Raw genomic sequence first — 20,819 nt, 5'->3', positions numbered from 1 at the left:
AATTACGTTTTTGAGTAGATTTCATTTATTTAAAATTCTTTGTAACTGAAATTTTAGTATATATATTTTTTGGCCCTGGAGGCTGCTGCAGCTATTCAGTCATATTAGTGAAAGTTTAATTTATGTGTGTTGTTGTGCTTTATAAAAAATAGTAAGGAACAGTTTATTATTCAACACAAATACACCTACATTGAATGACCAGTTTTTCTATTTTCAAAAAATTATAAACCAATTGTCACCACAATTACATACATGGAGATGATAAATTCATTACAAACGAACACAGTAGACACTCCGGGGTTAAAAGGGCCAATGTGAAGCAAGGTCCACATATTCAAAATTCAAAAGGACTGCTCAAGAGCTTGAAGTGCAATGACCAGCTTGGATGGCAATTGGTTTGAAGGGGCTAACACGTTTTTAGAATTGTTCACTTCTTCAGAGCCAAGAGACTCCCAAATGTAGAAGAAAATAATAAAACGCAACATCAAACTTATAAAATCAGCAAGAATGTGGAGGACAGAGCGTCTGAAATGAAATGGTATAAACCGATATGATGGGCAGAAGAAGCAAAATTTAAGCCCTAATCTTCTTCATTTAATGTACATTATTTGTGTTGAATAATAACATGCACCTTCCTCGTTTTCTAAACATTGTTTGGAATGTCATATGCTATATTAAAATGCCGTTCTTCTTGGTTTTGTTGTGCTTTATGTTTACCTCAGCTTTTTAAATTTGCATCAGCATGTGAACTGAAGATACAGGCCTTTTATTTGTGATACTGTTAAAAAGAACAGTAAGAGAGGTAAAAATATCCATTTTGAACAGGCAAAATTACCATAACTTATTCTGAGGATGCTGTCATCTGAGGCTTAGGAAATCTCTGGAGACACAATGCTCAAATAAGTGCCATTCCTACCTAGTCCTAGCGTTCGAGCAGAAAGTATCTGAAATTGGTTTTAAAATGGCAAAAAACTCTCATCCTGCTCTAAATTCCCAGGCTTTAAAAAGTAGATCAGGTAACATGGATGCATAAGTCAAACGGGCAAGATTAGGATGAAAAGTCCGGGTGGCACCAGAGTTTATGTAGCAGCTCTTTTTCTTACAATGGCAGGGTACAAATGGCCGTTCTTTACTGAAGATTACTGAGCTCAACAGGCAAACAGAGTAGGCAGTGAAGTGAGCTGAGGGATACACCAGTGGTATACAGTATACAGTTAGGTCTGTAAATATTTGGACAGAGACAACTTTTTTCTAATTTTAGTTCTGTACATTACCACAATGAATTTTAATTGAAACAACTCAGATGCAGTTGAGGTGCAGACTTTCAGCTTTAATTCAGTGGGGTGAACAAAACGATTGCGTAAAAATGTGAGGCAACTAAAGCATTTTTTAACACAATCCCTTCATTTCAGGGGCTCAAAAGTAATTGGACAATTGACTCAAAGGCTATTTCATGGGCAGGTGTGGGCAAGTCCATTGCTATGTCATTATCAATTAAGCAGATAAAAGGCCTGGAGTTGATTTGAGGTGTGGTGCTTGCATGTGGAAGATTTTGCTGTGAACAGACAACATGCGGTCAAAGGAGCTCTCCATGCAGGTGAAAGAAGCCATCCTTAAGCTGCGAAAACAGAAAAAACCCATACGAAAAATCCGCTACAATATTACGAGTGGCAAAATCTACAGTTTGGTACATCCTGAGAAAGAAAGCAAGCACTGGTGAACACAGCAACGCAAAAAGACCTGGACGTCTACGGAAGACAACAATGGTGGATGATCGCAGAATCATTTCCATGGTGAAGCGAAACCCCTTCAGAACAGCCAACCAAGTGAACAACACTCTCCAGGGGGTAGGCGTATCGATATCCAAGTCTACCATAAAGAGAAGACTGCATGAAAGTAAATATACAGAGGGTGCACTGGAAGGTGCAAGCCTCTCATAAGCTTCAATAATAGAAAGGCTAGATTGGACTTTGCTAAAGAACATCTAAAAAAGCCAGCACAGTTCTGGAAAAACATTCTTTGGACAGATGAAACCAAGATCAACCTCTACCAGAATGATGGCAAGAAAAAAGTATGGAGAAGGCGTGGAACAGCTCATTATCCAAAGCATACCACTTCATCTGTAAAACACGGTGGAGGTAGTGCGATGGTTTGGGCGTGCATGGCTGCCAGTGGCACTGGGACACTAGTGTTTATTGATGATGTGACACAGGACAGAAGCAGCCGAATGAATTCTGAGGTGTTCAGAGACATACTGTCTGCTCAAATCCAGCTAAATGCAGTGAAATTGATTGGGTGGCGTTTCATGATACAGATGGACAATGACCAAAAACATACAGCCAAAGCAACCCAGGAGTTTATTAAAGCAAAGAAGTGGAAAATTCTTGAATGGCCAAGTCAGTCACCTGATCTTAACCCAATTGAGCATGCATTTCACTTGTTGAAGACTAAACTTCAGACAGAAAGGCCCACAAACAAACAGCAACTGAAAGGTGCTGCAGTAAAGGCCTGGCAGAGCATTAAAAAGGAGGAAACCCAGAATCTGGTGATGTCCAGGAGTTCAAGACTTCAGGCTGTCATTGCCAGCAAAGGGTTTTCAACCAAGTATTAGAAATGAACATTTTATTTCCAGTTATTTAATTTGTCCAATTACTTTTGAGCCCCTGAAATGAAGGGATTGTGTTAAAAAAATGCTTTAGTTGCCTCACATTTTTATGCAATCGTTTTGTTCACCCCACTGAATTAAAGCTGAAAGTCTGCACTTCAACTGCATCTGAGTTGTTTCATTTAAAATTCATTGTGGTAATGTACAGAAGCAAAATTAGAAAAAAGTTGTCTCTGTCCAAATATGTATGGACCTAACTGTATATCAGTGGTAGTAGTCTGTGGCTTGGTCATGTAGACTCTACTGTTTAGCCAGTCCATTTGTGCTTTCATTCATTGGTTATTTGTGTTCCTTCCTTGCATGTCTGTTTTCATATATTTTGGACACTTTGTCCTGATTTTGTTCTCTTTAAGTTGTCCTATTTCTCAAGAGACTGGATGCAATACAAATAGCGCTAAAAAGTATAAGAGATCCTGTATGTAAAGCAGCTGCGATTGCCTTTATCGAGCCTCACACTTGAGAAAGGAGGCATACCTGATGAGTTCCTGCATATAAAACCAAAAGAACATAGATAGATGGACAGTCCCTGTGGAAGTGCATGTGGCATCAGAACAATGCAGATCTTCAGAACAAGGGAATTGTGGGATAGTAATTGGGTCTATGAACAGAATGTTAGCAATTCTCATAACTCCCTGCACCCATAACAAATCTTAATTTCACAACATGTGGCATACCCTAGTAGGCTTTTGTGTAGTTATCCATGTAAACAAGTGCATCCAAACAGGAGATAACAATTCTGCACATACGAAACTACACACTGGGCAGACTGGAAAACATGCAACCAAGCTTTGTTTCACTTACCCCTTCCCTTTCAACAAAGAGACGGTGGCACTAGAGAAATGTTTGCTCTGTTCTACTTCACTTTTGGTGAGAGGCAAGCTTTTTAAAATGAAACAAACAGAGAAGGTAACTCAAAAACAAACAAAACAAAACAAAACAAAACAATGGATTGATGAAGAAGCTGCAAAATCAAAAAGGAGGCAAAAGAAATAAAAACTGATGTGTCAGGTCCTGAAAATAAAAGGGATCATAAGCAGTACGTAGTCTCATCATCAGGTTAGAAAAGGTCTGGAAGGGTTTTGTAAGTTGGACTGAAGTTCAGGGTGTGAAATCTTAGAAATTGGAGCTGTCAGTCAATCCACCAATATTAAACATGTAAGAGGTACAACGTACAGCAGACAGCAACACAAACATAACAGTTAACAATATGCAACAAATGTTAGGAAGGAAGAAAATAACTGGCAGGGAATTAATGAGAAGGTGTTAGTAATTAACAGATTCTTTACAGTTTAAACAAATTTTCATTTGGGCTAAATGTGGCCTAACCACTCATTAGGTGAAGGGTGTGGGTTGCCAGTGAGGTGATAGGCATGGGTGGGACACAGCTTGGCATACTAGACCTTGCCATTCTTGGACATGGAATGTAACTTCTCTGGCAGGGAAGTTGAGGGTTCAGGCGGGAGGCTGAAAAATACCAATTATAAATGGTTGGACCCATCTCTATGTATAAAATAAAATAAAAAATTCGACTTTGCAACCACATGTCTTCATCAAGGGAGGTCTCTATCCTACTCTGGAGTTTGACCACAGGATGGATCCTAGGCAGATGAAGGGACATTCACAAGCTACCATGCAGGTGCTGGACAGTGAAAATTTGCTTGGTGGACAAGAGGATCAAATAAGGCTTGGAGTTAGAAAAAGGAAAACTGTGATTGCTGTTTGTGTGCATATGCCTAAACTTATTCAGAATACTTGACCTTTTTAGGGTTAGTAGATTCATTTCTTTGAAACAATACCACCTATTGTATATACTGGGTAGTACTTCTGGTGGAGCTCATTTTTCAAGAGGGGAATAATATAAATACTGTTGCAGGTGGCCGGGTGTGGTCATCAGCCGCTTGCCTATTTAAGGGGCCGCCTCCCTTCAATCAAGGCTGGAGTCGGGTGAGGAGTTGGACGAGGTTGGAGAGGAGACGGAAAGGAGAGGCCAAAGTGTGAGAGAAGAAAGAGAAAGAGAGGTGGCTTAGTGAAGCCTGGACTTTGGGAGATTGTGGGGGTTTGTTGGTGGCGGTGCACTTAGTGACTTGTAAATATAATTGTGTAAATAAACGTGTGGTGATGGCTGGAAACGTGTCTGCCTGTCTGTGTCCAGGCCGTACTATTTCACAGTGGCGTAGACCGGCAGGATGCTCCACCTGGGACAAGGTGGGGGCCTGCAGTTCAGAAACTATCTGTGAATGGCCCGGCACAACAGGGGAGCTCACCCACGTGCCGCAGGGGCGGCGTGCACCCAACCCCGCAGGTACAGAGTGTGTTGCGGACCATTAGTGTTCCGCCGCTGGACTATGCGTTTCAGGGGTGGCTCAAGGACGCCGCGGCAGCAAAGGGAGCTGCCGGGAAGGAGAAGCTGCAATCGCAGCAGCTGCGGAGATGCCTGGAGTCTCATCTCCGTGTGAGGAAGGAGGACGAGATGGCCGCCGACCGGAAGTCCCTCCTTGTGACAGCCACGGGGTTGGATAGCGAGTCCTGTGTGCCCGCCAGCGATTGGATGGAGGCGGGACCAGGGAATGTCCATCCCGTGCCAGCCAGAAACCCGAATGGGCCGGAGGAAAGGGCCCATAGAAAGCTGTCGGCGAGTGGTGCTGCTTGTCAGGTAAGCACACCGTCGACTGACTTTCTCTCCCTGGCAGCGATTCTGCAGCAGTTGGAGAGAGCCCCTCTGCTTGTCAGATTGCCGCCACCTGAGTGATGTGCCCTCCGGGCGGAGACGCAAGGATCAGAGAGGAAGCCCGCCGTGCCAGAGCAAGCGCCGCTGGCAAAAGAGGAACGGCGCGGCGCTGGAACTTCTGTCCAGAGGAGTACAGCGGGGACGGTGAGTAGGACCGCCCCCGTAAAGCTGCGGACGCCGGCAGGGCAGGGTCTGTCCTTTTCCTATAGGCAGATCCGAACCGTTGCGGCATCCCAAAGTAAGAGGAGGAATCGGAGGAAGAAAGCTGACTCCTCCGATATGGGAGGACGTGTTGCTGGGTGTAAACGTCCCACGAAGGGCCACCCTCTGCCGAGGCAGAGGGAAAACCCACAGGCTGAGAGGCGGAAAGTGAGTGTGCTCCAGTTGTCAGTCCTGTGGCGGGGACCACGGAAATCTCGGATGGGGAGGCCGAGAAAAAGAGTATTGGGGTGCCGGTCGGAGCGGAGAGCGTTGGCCCAAGCACAGAGGAAGCGCGCAGAGGCGCTGCATCAGGGCAACATCTCCGCCCCGTGTTTTTCTTTTTACTCTATAGGTCCGGGCCCTAGACAGGAACGTATCGACCTGCCGCTGAGGAAAATCTGTCCTCGCGGGACAGGCTGCTGGCCCCGTGGGGTCTCAGCGTGCGGGGGAGTATTGTGGCAGGTGGCCGGGTGTGGTCATCAGCTGCCTGCCTATTTAAGGGGCCACCTCCCTTCAATCAAGGCTGGAGTCAGATGAGGAGTTAGACGAGGTCGGAGAGGAGGCAGCAAGGAGAGACCAAAGTGTGAGAGAAGAAAGAGAAAGAGAGGTGGCTTAGTCGAGATGACTCAAAAGTCACAACTCAGAATGCTCAGTGAGCTAGAAATGAACCCTAAATAACAGCTAAATGCTTGTAGGAATCATTGGAACAGGTTAACATCTCTGTTTTAAATACAAAGAGGACTATTTCATTTATGTTAGGTAGAATGCCCAGAGGGGACTGGGCGGTCTCGTGGCCTGGAACCCCTGCAGATTTTATTTTTTTCTCCAGCCGTCTGGAGTTTTTTTTTTGTTTTTTCTGTTCCCCCTGGCCATCGGACCTTACTCTTTTTCTATGTTAACTAATGTTGTCTTATTTTAATTTCTTATTTTGTCTTTTAGTTTTCTTTTCTTCATTATGTAAAGCACTTTGAGCTACTTTTTTGTATGAAAATGTCAAGCTATATAATGTGCTATATAAATAAATGTTGTTGTTGTTGTTCATGAGTCTACCGTACACAAAACATTAAACTGGCATGGCGTCCATGACAGACCACTAAGGAGGAAGTCATGGCTCTCCACAAAAAAAAAAAAAAAACTCTAAACACCTGAGGTTTGATAAAGACCACCTTGACACTCCACAATGCCACTAGGAAAATGTTTTGTAGACTGATAAAAGTAAGGTTGAATTGTCTGGGAAGATTATGCAGCAGAATGTATGCCGTATAAAAAAGGCACTGCACACCAACATGAAAACATCTGCCCAGTGGTGAAGGGCAGTGGAGGAAGCATCATAGTTTGGGGCTGGTTTACTGCCTTGGGGCCTGGACAGCCTGCGATAATCAAGGGAAAAATAAATTCCTAAGTTTACCCAGGAATCCTACAGGATAAAGCTAGAGTGGGTGCCCACCAGCTGAAACTTAGTAAATCTAGTACAGAATGGTGACAAAAAAAGAAAATTAGCCTTTTGGAGTGGCCCAGTCAGAACCTACACCTTAACCAAATGGAGATAATGTGTAATGACATCAAGAGAGCAGACATCCTAAGTATATGGCTGAGCGGAAGCAGTTCTGTAACAAAGAATGGCCCAGAATTCCTCCTGTATTTTGTGTTGGTCTGATCCACAGCTACTGGAAGTGCTTGGCAGGGGATATTGCTGACCAAGGAGGTTTGATTAGTTACTAAATACATGGTTTATCTGACTTTTTTGTAGCACGTTGTAAATTTTTGATGGGTGTATACAATAAAGAAAGATTATAACTGTGTGTTATTAGTAAACATATTGTGTTTGTCTATACTTGTGACTTAGAGAAAATCAGATCACATTTTATATCCAATTAATGCAGAAAAGCAGGTCATTCCAAAAGGTTCACATACTTTTCCATTGTACCACTGTATTAAAGACGGTACACCCTTCAAAACTGTTGTTCCGTAAGTAGCCAGTATGTTTCAATTATAGTTTATTTTTCAAACCACTGTAACTGAGGTGATTTACAAAATCAGCATGTATAGTGCAGCAGTGCTTTTTGACAAAACAGTACAAAGTACATTTGAAAATAGCTTATTTTTAATAAAGTATAAATAAGATGTACTGAGGTTAGCTATAGGTCTGGATGGCTAAAGCACACCCAAAAGAACCACACAGGCTAATGTGAGAAGATATTTATGAGTAAGCAACTAGCAGGACGTCATGTGTTTCATTCTGTCTTGGATCATAATGAGTGACTGCTTTTTTTAGAACAGAACAGGTCAAGGAATCCAATGACAAGAAAGAGAGCAAGTCATTATTGATGAAAATTAAACTATTATAAAATTAAAATAATCATATCTACAGATATTTGTTTTTGGTGAGCAGTCATTTCCTCCCATCCATACTAGTCACGGTAGGCTTATGAACAGTGACATTGCTAGTAGTCATTAACAATGGTGCTCTGTACTCATTTTGGTGGGGTTTGGATTTTGTCCTTTGCGCTTTCATTTGGATTCTACTTTGTGCTTCTGTCTTTGCTTGTTGATGTTGACTACATCTTTGCCTGAATTTGTCCAAGGATTTGCTTCCCTTAAAATATCCACTGTTTTCTCGATCATCGCCCTCTTTTGTGCACAGCTGGATTCATCTTTAAGTTGAGGTTGAGGGTGGGAGCATGCACTGATACAGCGTGTTGCCACACCCACTACACAACAAACCACCTCAGGATCCCAAATTAGGACCCGAGTGCGGCTGTGCAACGGGTGACACCTCAGCACCACACTAGTTCGAATGGAGTAGAACAGTGTGAGGGTTTTTTTTTTTGTGTTACACCTTTATGTACACTGTTGATCTTTGAATTACAAAGTTCACTTGAAAAGACATCCATATTACTAACCGAGAATAAACCGGATATGGACGCAGGTACACGGCGATGGGACCATGAGACATACTGCGCAGGCGCCTACAGCGCGCGTCTCATAAACCGCAAGGGAAGTCTTATCCACTGTGAACGAAGGAGTCACGGCCCAAAAACGAAAGAGCTCAACTAACGTGAATAAGAAATGAAGCAACAACGCGCCCATAGCTAACGACTAACGACACAGCCACACAAAAAAGAGGATTCTGCGCTGCACCCCAGAGTCAAACGGAAGAGGCTACGGAGGCCCCACAGGTCCACAAAGATAGTACGGAAGGCGCGGGAAAGTATGAAAGGCGCAGGCACCGACAATAATCTCTTTCAAATCTATTTCAGGTTACCCAAGACCAGGGGTTGTTGAGCGAAGCGAGCAGGGGGCGGAGCCCCCTAGTAGTGGGAGAATGTCAGTGTTAGCTTGACAGATTAATCATGGGTTTATACCTGAAAATGTACAAATATAATAATCTTTCTTATTTATCATACCATTATAGTAAAACAATATTAAAGCATTTTACATAACTCACAGATTTTTAAGAAGGACTCAGTTCAGTAATGACACCATACTGCATGCCATGCGTTCAGCTGGCACATTGATTCTTCTATTTATCGTCAACCCTTAATTTTATCCTGCTTCTACAAAACAGTTTTATAAGCCAGAGTATATTTTAAATCCAGGTTAGATATAAGAGCTGTGAGTGCTGTAAACAGCTTTAGTTATATGAAATAAAGAAGAAACTGCAAATGGATATTTAGGCTTTAGCCCAAAAGGTGTGCATCCAAGTGAAAACCACATCAGTCACTGTAATGGAAACCTCCAAGCTAGAGGCTAAGAGTAAAGCAGTTAGGGGTTTGGATAAGCATGATTAGAGTCATTTGACAAGTTCAGCAAAGTAATCTGCTAGTGGTTAGTATCAGCTTGCTTTCTTTATGGGAAAAATAACCATCACTCAAAACACTTGCTTGAAAATTAATTTCTAAAATATTTTTCAACTGGTTCCTTACTTACTTCCTTCAATGTAATGACTCTCCCATTGTTTGCAACAGTAGTACTGAATTTTGATTTCTTCAACATAACCTCTCCACCAATCCACGTTAGGAAATAAATTTTCCCATAAGCTCTTATATTTTTTGTATTACTCCTTAAACTATTATGTTTTAACTTTCACTTTAGTGTTATAGTATTATTGTGTTGTAGGATTTATAATAGTTTCATTTAAAATGTTTGTTTTATCACAACCCAATTTTATTTTTTTTTCTAGCTGTCCCCCCCACAGCCATACCTGTGTAGTAGACAAACTTTAAAAATCAATAAACAAACAGGTATTGCTAACTAAGCGGAGGCAAGGTATGCTCCAATGCGTCACGAGAGGTAGACAGACATGAACAGAGTCTGGCGCATGAGTGAGGAGGGCCTTGCCCGGCTCCCCACACCTGATGTCACGACCCCCGCCCGTACCTTCATCCCCCCGGGCTTCAGCCTCTGTCTTGGATTAGCATAAATAAATCCCTCCTGCAAACGAACTATAATGCTTATCACGATAAAAGAAGTCGCAAAATCAATCGGACTGTTCAAGCTAATTGCACAAAAAAAAACCAATCTAAATCCGTTAAGACAGACATACCAATGTTGGATCTTGAATATATATAATGATGACCACCATCATTTTATTCCTAGTTGTTATTATGCATTCATCTTGTTATCAGGGACATGCCCTGAACTGACACTGTTACGTTAGTAGGACTAGCAAGAATGTTTTTCAGTAGGACTAGGAGATAAGATGTAATTAGAAGACAAAAAGAGTTGCAATCAAAAGATAAAAAAATCAAGTGTCAGAATAGAAATGAAAATAGAACAGAAACAGAATAGAAATGAGAGTCGAAAAATCAAAGTCAAAAACTTAGAAATGAAACTGCACTGAAAGAGATAACTGAGTAATCAGTTTAGAGTATAAATTTATTAAATGTCAAGAGTTTTGCATCTGGAAACTCGGATGAGGAAGTACTCAAAAAGATGACCTTTCAACACACTGTGTTGTATTCAGGAGGTTATGACCTTTGACGAGACACCTGTAACAACACAAATACTAATAAAACAACCAAAAAAGGCACCAATGACAGTGCAAATAATTCACAACACAAAAAAAAACGATGTGAAAACCCCCAAAAGGAGCACAAGAGTGTACCTTTTAATTCACAAAAACCCATTAAATATATTAACAAAATTCATGATGATAATGTTGTGTGATTTCATTGCCGCAATGTTATTTAAGCTGTCAGCCGTTTAGTAATAGATACAGATTCAACCAGTGAACTACTGCTCAAGGAAAAATAAGTACTCTATATTCTGGGTCAGACTCTCACTCCTCTCTCTCGACTCGGTTTTCATCTTAATGTGTTTGCTCTGGTTATTAAACAGGATTTTATTCTTGAACAGCACTTTCAAATTCTTCCTAATTATGTTAACAGCAAGGTAGACAACCTGAAGATTACTGTGAGCAGCTTGGAAACGAACAAACAGGAGATAGTCGCATAAGAGGATGATTGAAGTCAGTGCTGTCCCAGTGCTGAAAGCCAGAAAATCATAAACAAGACTGATGTGTCCGAACTTTAAAGAGGAAAACAAGTGCAAAGGTCAATGACGAAAAGAGAAACTAAACCAAAAGTACCTGACATTTGGCCAACTTGTAAAGAAAACTATCACTAATAAGAGGTTTTTTGAAAGGAATATCCATCGGGGGACAAACGCGAAAGTAGCACCTAAAAATGATGTTGCACAAACAAAAAAATAAAGTGTGAAAATAAACATAAAACTTAAATGAAGAAACATGCAAACAGAATCTAACTAATCTAACTACTTCAGCATGTTACCATATGCACAAAATGCATTAATCAAGTCCAAATTAAAATTAAAAAAAGAACAATATTCATACAGATTAAACCATCTGGATAAAAAATCTAGTTTTGTACGCTGAAGAAAAACAATCTTTTTATTTTGTATCTGAAGTAAACCTGTATCTGTCAATCGGCTTTACAAAGTATCATGAGTGTGAAACTTGATGTGGTCAGCTTTGGGAAAAAAGGTGGCAAACCCATTTGGGAAAAAAACATAGGCATTGAGTTTTTGGACTGTTTCATGTTTCTCATAGCTGGGATAACACTCAGTTCATCTTCAGGAACTTTATATCAACATCACTGCTCTGCTTTATTTCGTTTTGCCAGAGCACCACTCTTATGAATGAACTTATTCATTTTCACAGCCTATTCCAGCAGCACTAGGCACAATATAGAAACTAGAGGAGGACATTGGGACCCATATGATCCATCATAAAAGTTGTGGGCACAGAACCTTTTTACCTCCGCCTTCTTCTTCTATAAAATTATTCCAATGGGACTGCCTGACCCGAATGATTAGTGTAACACCTTGGCCTTTTACTCACTCTTCATGTGATCCTCCCTACTTTGCAATGACTAAGGGATACAGTGTGTTATCAAAAAAAAAAAAAAAGGCTTTGGACTTCAATCCCTGAAGCTCTGGGTTCAAATCCTACTACTGACACTGTGCGAACAAGAGCAAGTCACTTGACCTGTCTGTTCTCCAAATGGAAAATCAAAAGAAATGTAACCAATTGTATCATAAATGTTGTACGCAACCATGGATAAAGACATCAGCCAAATAAGTAAATGTACATAATGGTTACTTCACTCAGATGTCCAATTCTTTTAGGACAGAGCATTCTTGCTCCACTCTCATCATAGAACTTAAAACCTGGACTTTCATTCTGCTTTCTGGTATCTAGTATTTCAAATGCTGAGAGGAAAGGGAAGAGGAAGGATCAAATCTCTCAGACAGGGAAAATAATATTGCATATTTTATTAATTATATCGTGCAATATTGTAGGGATTTGTTATCCAAAAACTCAGGAAATAAATTTCAATTTTTTGAAATAAACATCTACTTATGTATCTCAGCTTCAAAAAGCAATTCCAAAAAAATGTAAAAACTAAAACCTACAAAATGTGAAACATAAACCAATCCCCTTATTACATATTAAGACTGAGAGCTGGCTTGTCAAGAAAGCAAAAAAATGTTACAGGAATATAAATTGATGCAAATGCAGCTAACATGGTGCAATGGGAAAGCCTACCTGGAAAGAAAAGCAACAGGAAAACATGAGTGATATTATCAACAAATGATTAAAAAGAAGTAAAACAATAAATAAAATACATTTTCAAGAAAATGAAACAAGGAGAAATCAAGTAAATAGAAAAAGGTACACTTAAAATGATGTTTTTTGCCATTTGGCTTTCTGTTCTTGATAAGATGCAGTTCAATACCCTTGCCCTTTACCTGCACGTTATATTATAGCTCTCTGTCTTACTCAGTCTCTGCTCTCTGTCTTCCAGTCTGTGTAAAGAGCTCTCCTGGGCCATCTGAAGTGCACAATATGTACAAAGGTTCAGGCATGTCTTGAAGTTTCATAAATTGTCACACAACGCCTGTGGGCTGCTTCAGCATTCTACTATTCAGGATACCAAAGAACATTTTCTGATGCAATTAAATCTTGCTCAAGTGAGATTTTTGCTTATTTATTGCTAGCTTCTCATCTAGTCATGCAATTATCTGCAGCACTGTCAGAGTTTGAGAAATCATATTTTCTTCTGTGCTATTTTCATTTATTCTTTTCTTTTCTCATTTTCTCATGGTTGCCACCATTTTGCTGGTGTGATGCTTCATAATTTTAGTCAAGTGATTTGCACACTGTGTGACACGTGACGACAAGGCAGTCTTGTTAAGTGGCCTCCAGTTTACTTTGCTCTTTGGTTTACTTCGCTGAATTCAGGTCTTAGGGAACTGACCAGTGCACATCTAACCACTTTGTAAATTTATCATATAAGAATGAAAAAAGAAAAAACATTTGTTGCTCTTTCCAAAGTTGATTGCAATTGAATCAAGTGTACTAAACCTAAGTTTGTTCTTCATAATTGTCTTTTAACTTTGTGCCATCTTCATGTTGATTTTAATAATAAACTTTTGACAAAGATACCTTTTAAACAAAAAAGTGTAATAAATAATGATAAAGCTGCACACAAAACCCATGTAACAGTTTTTCTTTCCATCTTAAGGCCATGTCACATTTGACGACTTTTCCAATGACTTTCAGTGGCAGCCTTCATTTACAAACTCTTAGTTAGTCAGAGGCAGTTAGTGGTGCCCTGGCATGAATTCAATTGCATAATTTGGCTTGCCCAGCGATTCACTTCAACTAGTCTGTGACTCAAATTCAAACAGGTTTGGGCATGGGCGTGCTGTTTGTGCATGAGAGCCAAAACCTACAGAGAAAGATGCTTAGAATGCAGCAATGAGGAATAAAGAATGTGGGTGTTTTGGATCTGACAAACAGAAGACAAGCTGATCTGTCTGATGTGTTGTGTTTTACATACCACGATAGAATGAAGAAGAAAAAAAGAAAAAAATTGCAGAGACTGCATCTGAAGTCACTGTACCTGTTAACTCCACGTACAGCACCAGCCCCACCAGGTAGCACTGGACACAGCATCAGTTCACAACAGTGTTCAATACTAGAGAAGTTAAGTTCCCTTAGCCTGTCAGATTAGGCTCTGTTTTTTAGACTAGCGGCCTTTCCATAAGAAATAAATATTTTTTATCATTTTAAGCTACAAAGCTACATGCAAAACACTTCAGTTTGAATGGATTATTTTCTTAGGTTTTTGTAAACAGAATGATTTGAAAATTACAGCATGTTGTTGGCTACCAAGTTCGGGATTTATAAAAATTATTTACCATATAAATATCATCTCTAATTAAATGTGATTTACATTTGTGTCTTTTTAACATCAGACATTAACTACGAGGGAAAATCAAAAAGCAAAGGCAATTTGAAAATTGCGTTGTAACTGCAACGGATGGAAGCTAATGCAATACAACATGTTCACTATGGTTTACGGGTAATTTGAACACACACAGATCAGAGCTCGACTGTTAGTCTAGTTGAAGGTCAAAACAATATGCATGAATGCTCCACTGCAGGATTGCACCTCCACTGAACAATGGACTGTAGCAAGGTTTCTTTGTCCAGGGAGAGTGAAATTTGCTAAAATTCACTGAAAGGTATTGGCTTAGTAAGGAAGTGAAAGCAGTATGACTCAACGAAAAGTTTATGAATGGGTAACAGAAAAGTTTAAAGTGGTGCCTTCATCAGAGAAGACAAACGGATTACGTTGTCCACTTTTACTGCACATTTGGATATGATATCAGCCATGGATCTGCATGTGCCAAAATGCATGATTCTGTGGGGTACCAAAACGTTTGTATAAGATGGGAATCCAAACAGCTTACTGAACTGTACAAGCCAACATTTTTTAGTGAATTTTAGCAGGTTTCACGCCTTCTGCCCAAAAAAAATTTCACTATGGCACATTATTCAACAATAATGCAATCCCGCTGTGGAACGTCCACGTTTATTTGAGTTTGGCTTCAACTAGACTACTTTCAGAGTGCTGCATTGTGTGTGTTTGAACTACCCATAAACCATCACAAATATGTGGCTTTGTGTCAGGTTTTATCCATATGGGCTACTACATCATTTTCAGATTGCCTTTACTTTTGATTTAATATTGTACAAAGAAGTAACAAAGAGATCTTAATATGCGAAGAACCAATAATGGGTGTATGCATACAGGAATTGCCACCTGTGCTCTTCTGAGTATAATGTTGTTTTTGTAGACATGCCATTTGTGCTTTGTGAAACACTACCGAATATCTTTTGGACGCAAGCTTGCATAGAATTAGAATGACAGTGTCCATGGTGTAACACTTAGGTAACTGTCTTAATGTGCTTCAAATAAAAAGGTAATCTAAACAAGTAAATGTTTATGTAAACATACACAAGAATACAAAGAGGGGAGAAGAATAATTAATAATTTCAGATATCTACAGTGGAAAAATAGTTAAAGGAGGAAAGCTTCAGAAAGCTTAAGGTGTTTTAGACTCAAATCAACCAGAAATAAAAAAATGATGAATACAATTTGGCCATTGATTGATTTTGTTGATCATGGTTCTAAGTGATTTATATTATATCTACATTCCACAATGTGACTTACAGTAACAGAGAGCAAGTTCAAGTATGAGGATGCGCTAACAATCTAAACAATTAGCAGAAAGTGCTTAAAATTAGTTTGTGACACAGCAGTTTTTGAGCTAGGCAGAGAAAGGTTTAGTATGCCAACTACTGATCTATATTAGCGGTTTCCTTTTACTATTTTTATTCCCATACTGACCGTTGTGTGCAGTTCAGCTGACTTACATACAGGTTTATTAGAGCATGCTCATCATCATCCATGACCACCGGATTAGGTGGATGTGCCTCTGACCTAAACAAGTCAAGCATCAAAGCCATTGTTATGCAGCACCATAAAATAAACCTTCAGACATGCATAACATACATTATACAATCCGTGATAAAAACTGATGTTTTCCATAAAGTACTGTACTTGTTACAAGAAAAACACTTGTTTTTTTAATCCTTACAACTGAAAAATTTGCAAAATTTTAATGTGTGAGTCACCATGAATGGTGTACTAATGAGGTGAATCATACAGTGAAATTTTAGGTAACTCAATATGTCACAGTATATATTATATATAACACATTTTATATAGAAATGAAACCCTAGGTGGCGAGGTTCTAGCCTAACTATTGGAGTATTTACTAAGAAAAGACTACACTTGTCTAGAATGGCAGCAAGGAGGAAGCTGACATTCCAATAATGATTCTTGCTCAGACTTTGGCACTTAAGAATTACAGTCTACTGCTTGCCTTAACTGTACAAGTAGCGGTAGGTATATGTGCGTGTGTGTGTTTAAGTGGGGTATACAATAGAGGCTCCCTCCTCTTTTAATACAATCCATTCCCATATTGTAGTTAACAAACTGATGAATTTTGTTTGTATCCTAACTTGATGGGGTAGATTCTGCACTTTTTAGTTAACACAACACAAAGTGGGAGTCTTAGTGGCTTTTCCTCTCATTGTCTTCACTTATCTGTGGAATCATTTCAAGGTTGCTGTCTGTCGCTTCTTTTGTTTGCTTTATATGTAAATGACTGAAGTAGTCCACACAGGGACAGACATATTCTGAAATTTGTGGATGATCCTGTCATTCAGTGTGTTTACATGCACAGACATAATTGTGTTTAGGTGAACAACCCAATTAACCCAGAAGCATGATTTGTTAGTAATCGGCGTTTACATGTGCAAAATGCCCAGACATCATTAATCTGCACAAAAAAAAAAAGGAGTTAAACGTCATCATTTGCCACTAGTAATCTACTTGGCTGTACAACTGAGCCCTGCAAAGGCACTGATACATCTGCTTCTCACCTTAAGGCGGAGTGGTGGCTCTGAGACTAGGGATCTGCACTGGCAATCGGAAGGTTGCTGGTTCGAATCCCGTAAATGCCAATAGGGACTCTGCTCTGTTGGGCCCTTAAGCAAGGCCCTTGCTTTAAAAAGGAATTGGACTACACAATGCACGTTACTTTTAACACGTTACAATACTGCTCTCGAGATCATGTTGCTGAGTTTAGCACTGTACATTCAGCTAACCCAGACAGATTATTTCAGCAAGGTGAAGGTATAAAGCGATGGCCTGATTATTTGTCTCTGGAAATTTTCTGGACTCTTTTTACCTACGGCTGCTGAAAACATATGTGAAGCAAATAGAACGCAGTGGACGTGTACAGATTACAAAATCCTTAACAATAACCCGATTAAAGGTTTTCATGGCCACATATTCTGGTTATTCACATAAAAATCTACCTCTGTTAGTCAGGCTTCTTAGAGGCAAATAGCACAATTTCTCTATTCAGAATTAGGATTTACATATCAGATTTCAGTGAATAATCAGGTTATAGAAGCACAAGTAAACTTGAATGAAGTCTTCTACAAGATAAAGTGGACAGCCATGGACCAGGTGTTGATTAGTTTGTTCAATGGTGTGATCGTTTCTTTTTACAGCTAAATATCTCTAAGATCAAGGATATGGCTGTATTTCTTCAGGGGGTCCCCTCCTTCCACTTTCTCAACAATAATTATGGAGGAGACATTGAACATGGTGGAGCAAATATTTATGGACGATCATTTATAACTGGGTAAACTTTGATCTTAACAGAAAACAAATCTGTAAGACAACACAGCTATTCTTCCTTAGGAAACAATTCTTTTAAAGAGGACTAAACCGTAAGTCTTTTTTGAGTTTGCGGTTACATTTGGTTTTATTATGAATAACAACTATCTTAAAAGCATTGTAAAAATTAGCAGTGTTGGTTTGAAGTAGACCTCTGTCACTGACCTGTTATTACAAACAAGTTAGAAAGAAGGATAACTCAATTCTGTCAGACCAATGGCCATTCTTCTAAATTTCTGTTGTTGCCATCAGGCTGCAGATTTAGGTTCCCAAGGCTAAAGAGCAACAGATGTAAGAACATTTTTATTTATAGAACTATAAACATTTTTAGTTCTGTGACTTGTAGGGATGCTGCAGTATTCTAAATTTTACTTTGAGTATAGTTAAAGGTAGTTATTCTTCTTTGTAGTAATCTTGAAAGTGTGTACAGTACTTATGATAACACTATTTGTCAGTTGTTGTGTCTCAGCTTACTTTCTTGGATCTGTGCAATAATGCCTTAAGCTCATGTCACATTAGACAACGTCTCCAGTGATTTCCAGTCGCTGCCTTTATTTTACATAATCTTAGCCAGTTGGAGGTAGTCTAATGACTGTGACTGACAAAGACAAAATCAAAACAGGTTTGATTTTCTCATTAGTCAGTGGGGCAGGCTGTGTATGCAGGAAATCTGAGGGCCAACAAATGCTCATACGGAAGTACAATACATAGAATGTAGCAACAGTGAATAAAGAACATGTGTGTTTTGAACCTCACAAATAGAAGAGAAGCTCATCTTTCTGATGTCTCATGTTTTATGTTCTAAAACAGAATAGAAGAAAGGGCAGAGACTTTGGCTGAACACACCACAACGAATAACCCTTAACACAGCACCGGTACAGCACTGACTTTGACAGGCAGCACCATGGTAGCTTCAGACCTCACAAGCAGGAGAAAAGATCATCTGTCTGAATTATCATATTTTAAATACCATAATAAAATGGAAAAAAGGGAAGAGAGTGCTGCTGAAATCACTGCAGCTGTTATCCCATTGTACAGTATAGCGCAACTGTTCCGTCAGGCAGCACAATGTTTGCAATTAGAAGAAGGTACGAGCACGACTGCGCTAGAAGATTGGCGCTCAGTTTTTAAATGCAACATGGGATGTAATTTTCAGTCATGTAATTTGACATCGTAGAGACTGAAATCTGTAAATCTGACATACCCAATGACAAAAAGTTGTGTAATGTGACATCAACGTTATGTTTAGTACTTTCCTGCACCAAACAAGTTTCCTTCTGGGTCTACCTAACCTAACTTAACCAATGTGAATTAAATGGGTCTAAAAATTTTGTTGTTGCTTATTTCTATACTCCTGAAGAAAAGGCAGCAATGTGTAAGTGTAAAGTAAACATTTTGACATTTGTTCTTTGTCAGGTGAGCAAAAAATAGCTCTTCAAAAAAGCTGAAACAAAAATGAAAGGCCAAAAGACATCAAAATAAAACTACTCTAGTTCATACATAACAGAATGTATAATGGAATTTAGTAACTTTCTGCTCATTTGTATATTTAATGAATTTGCTTTAAACATTAAAGAGTTGCCTAATCCCAGAAGTATGAGGTATGAGGCAAATAACCAATCTTGATGGAATATAAATTTTCTAATATCTATAAAATAAAACAGTGTACTTGCAGAATTAAATGATTTTCTTAACCATTAATCAAAGTTAAGTGCACATAAAACCTAATGGATGAGGAAACTGAGGTTTCCTTCAACCAGTAAAGAAACTAAAATATGGCAAAAAATAAAGCCACATAACCATTTGGAGCCAAATTCTTGAGTTGTGTATGTATTAAACAAGGAGTCATTAAACAAAATGACAGCTCTATAATTATTAAGAGAAACATTAGAACCCTGTGGTTACAGACTCCATCTCCTATGATCCTAATCTGGATCAAGCAGTTTACATAGCGGAGCAGTGGGATTGCAATCCTACCTAATCTCCTTATCAAACCTACTTAAACCAATTCAGAGATGACAATTCTGGCAATACAAGTTCAGCTTTGGGTGGAACGCCAGTCCATCATAAGGCCCCTTACACATGCTTGGTCACAATTGACAATTGCCATTGAACCTAACACACATATCTCTGGGGGCGTGGGAGGAAAATGTGTGTACATCACCAGGAAAACCAATATACAGTAGGTTTACTTTGGCTAGAAATGCAGGAACAACTGCACAAAAGTTAAGCTTATCTTGATGAGTGTGTAAGACTTAAACTATTAGACTTGGTAGTCAATAGACATTCCCACAACCATGTGTGTGAAAAAATATGCACTTTTCCTTAGTGACCACTAGGTGGTTGGCCTCAAGGGTGTGATTCACTAATTATGCAAAAATCCAGCTTACAACCAGCACACACACACACACACACACACACACATCATTCATTATTGAAACCTGATTATTTAAAGTTGTGGGAGGCCAGAATCCTAGCTCCGAGTGCTCACAAAAAGAGGCTCAATTTAAAGTCTCCTATCAACTGAACATTGACATCTTTGGCTTTTAGAAGGAAACGGGACTATCTGAAAGAAATCAATGTGAACACAGGTACAATAAGCAAAGTTAACATAGGAAGTCTCTGAGACTGCAATTGAACACAAGCATTTATATTTAAGCTCGGAATCCGCTTCTCTGGAGCCTAGCAAGTAGAGTATTCCCAGAATAGACCTTGAGGTGACGTAATAATTGAAAAATCTTGATTTTAACTGATAGTTGCCAATTCCTCAACTCATTAGAGGCGATCTCATGTAGCATATAAAAAATGAAACCCCAGAAGCCAACGTGCGCAATGAGATCTTAAATTCTGAGTTGTTTTTCTTCAGAGGATAAAATGTTATCAGTATCTTGATGAATATCAGTCCAAAATGCCAGGTGCTGTTTACACAAAAACAGTTGTACAGAACTTTTTTACAATGCACTTAAATTTCACTTTCACCTGCTAATATCTTGGTGATCCACAAGTATCTGTAAGCTTCAACAATAAATTTATTGTTATGTTGACACTAAATGTAAACAGAGTGTATAATATCCATGCTTTAGCATTCACTTTGGCT

The 20,819-nt window shown here is 39.3% G+C and overlaps 1 protein-coding gene across 15 annotated transcripts in view; it reads right to left on the bottom strand.

Annotated features, from left to right (window-relative positions):
- Window positions 1-20,819, bottom strand: part of dtna (dystrobrevin, alpha) — a 468,481-nt gene that overhangs the window by 72,312 nt on the left and 375,350 nt on the right. For 8 of the 15 annotated variants that reach the window (XM_051929100.1, XM_051929099.1, XM_051929098.1 and 5 more), the window contains 2 exons: window positions 15,818-15,910; window positions 3,467-3,544 (listed from right to left, as the gene is read on the bottom strand). The exons of 4 other annotated variants lie outside the window; for them this stretch is intronic. In XM_051929100.1, the coding sequence (XP_051785060.1) occupies window positions 3,467-3,544; window positions 15,818-15,910 (171 nt within the window). Of the gene's footprint in view, window positions 1-3,466; window positions 3,545-3,624; window positions 4,130-15,817; window positions 15,911-20,819 lie in introns of those variants that run through there. 3 more of the 15 variants (XM_028803479.2, XM_028803487.2, XM_051929105.1) reach the window with 2 other exon arrangements.

This window comes from Erpetoichthys calabaricus, chromosome 6 (genome assembly GCF_900747795.2).
Source record: "Erpetoichthys calabaricus chromosome 6, fErpCal1.3, whole genome shotgun sequence".
Lineage (NCBI taxonomy): Eukaryota > Metazoa > Chordata > Cladistia > Polypteriformes > Polypteridae > Erpetoichthys > Erpetoichthys calabaricus.
The sequence above is the reverse complement of the archived record's forward strand: the minus strand, read 5'-3'. Positions and strand labels throughout refer to the sequence as shown.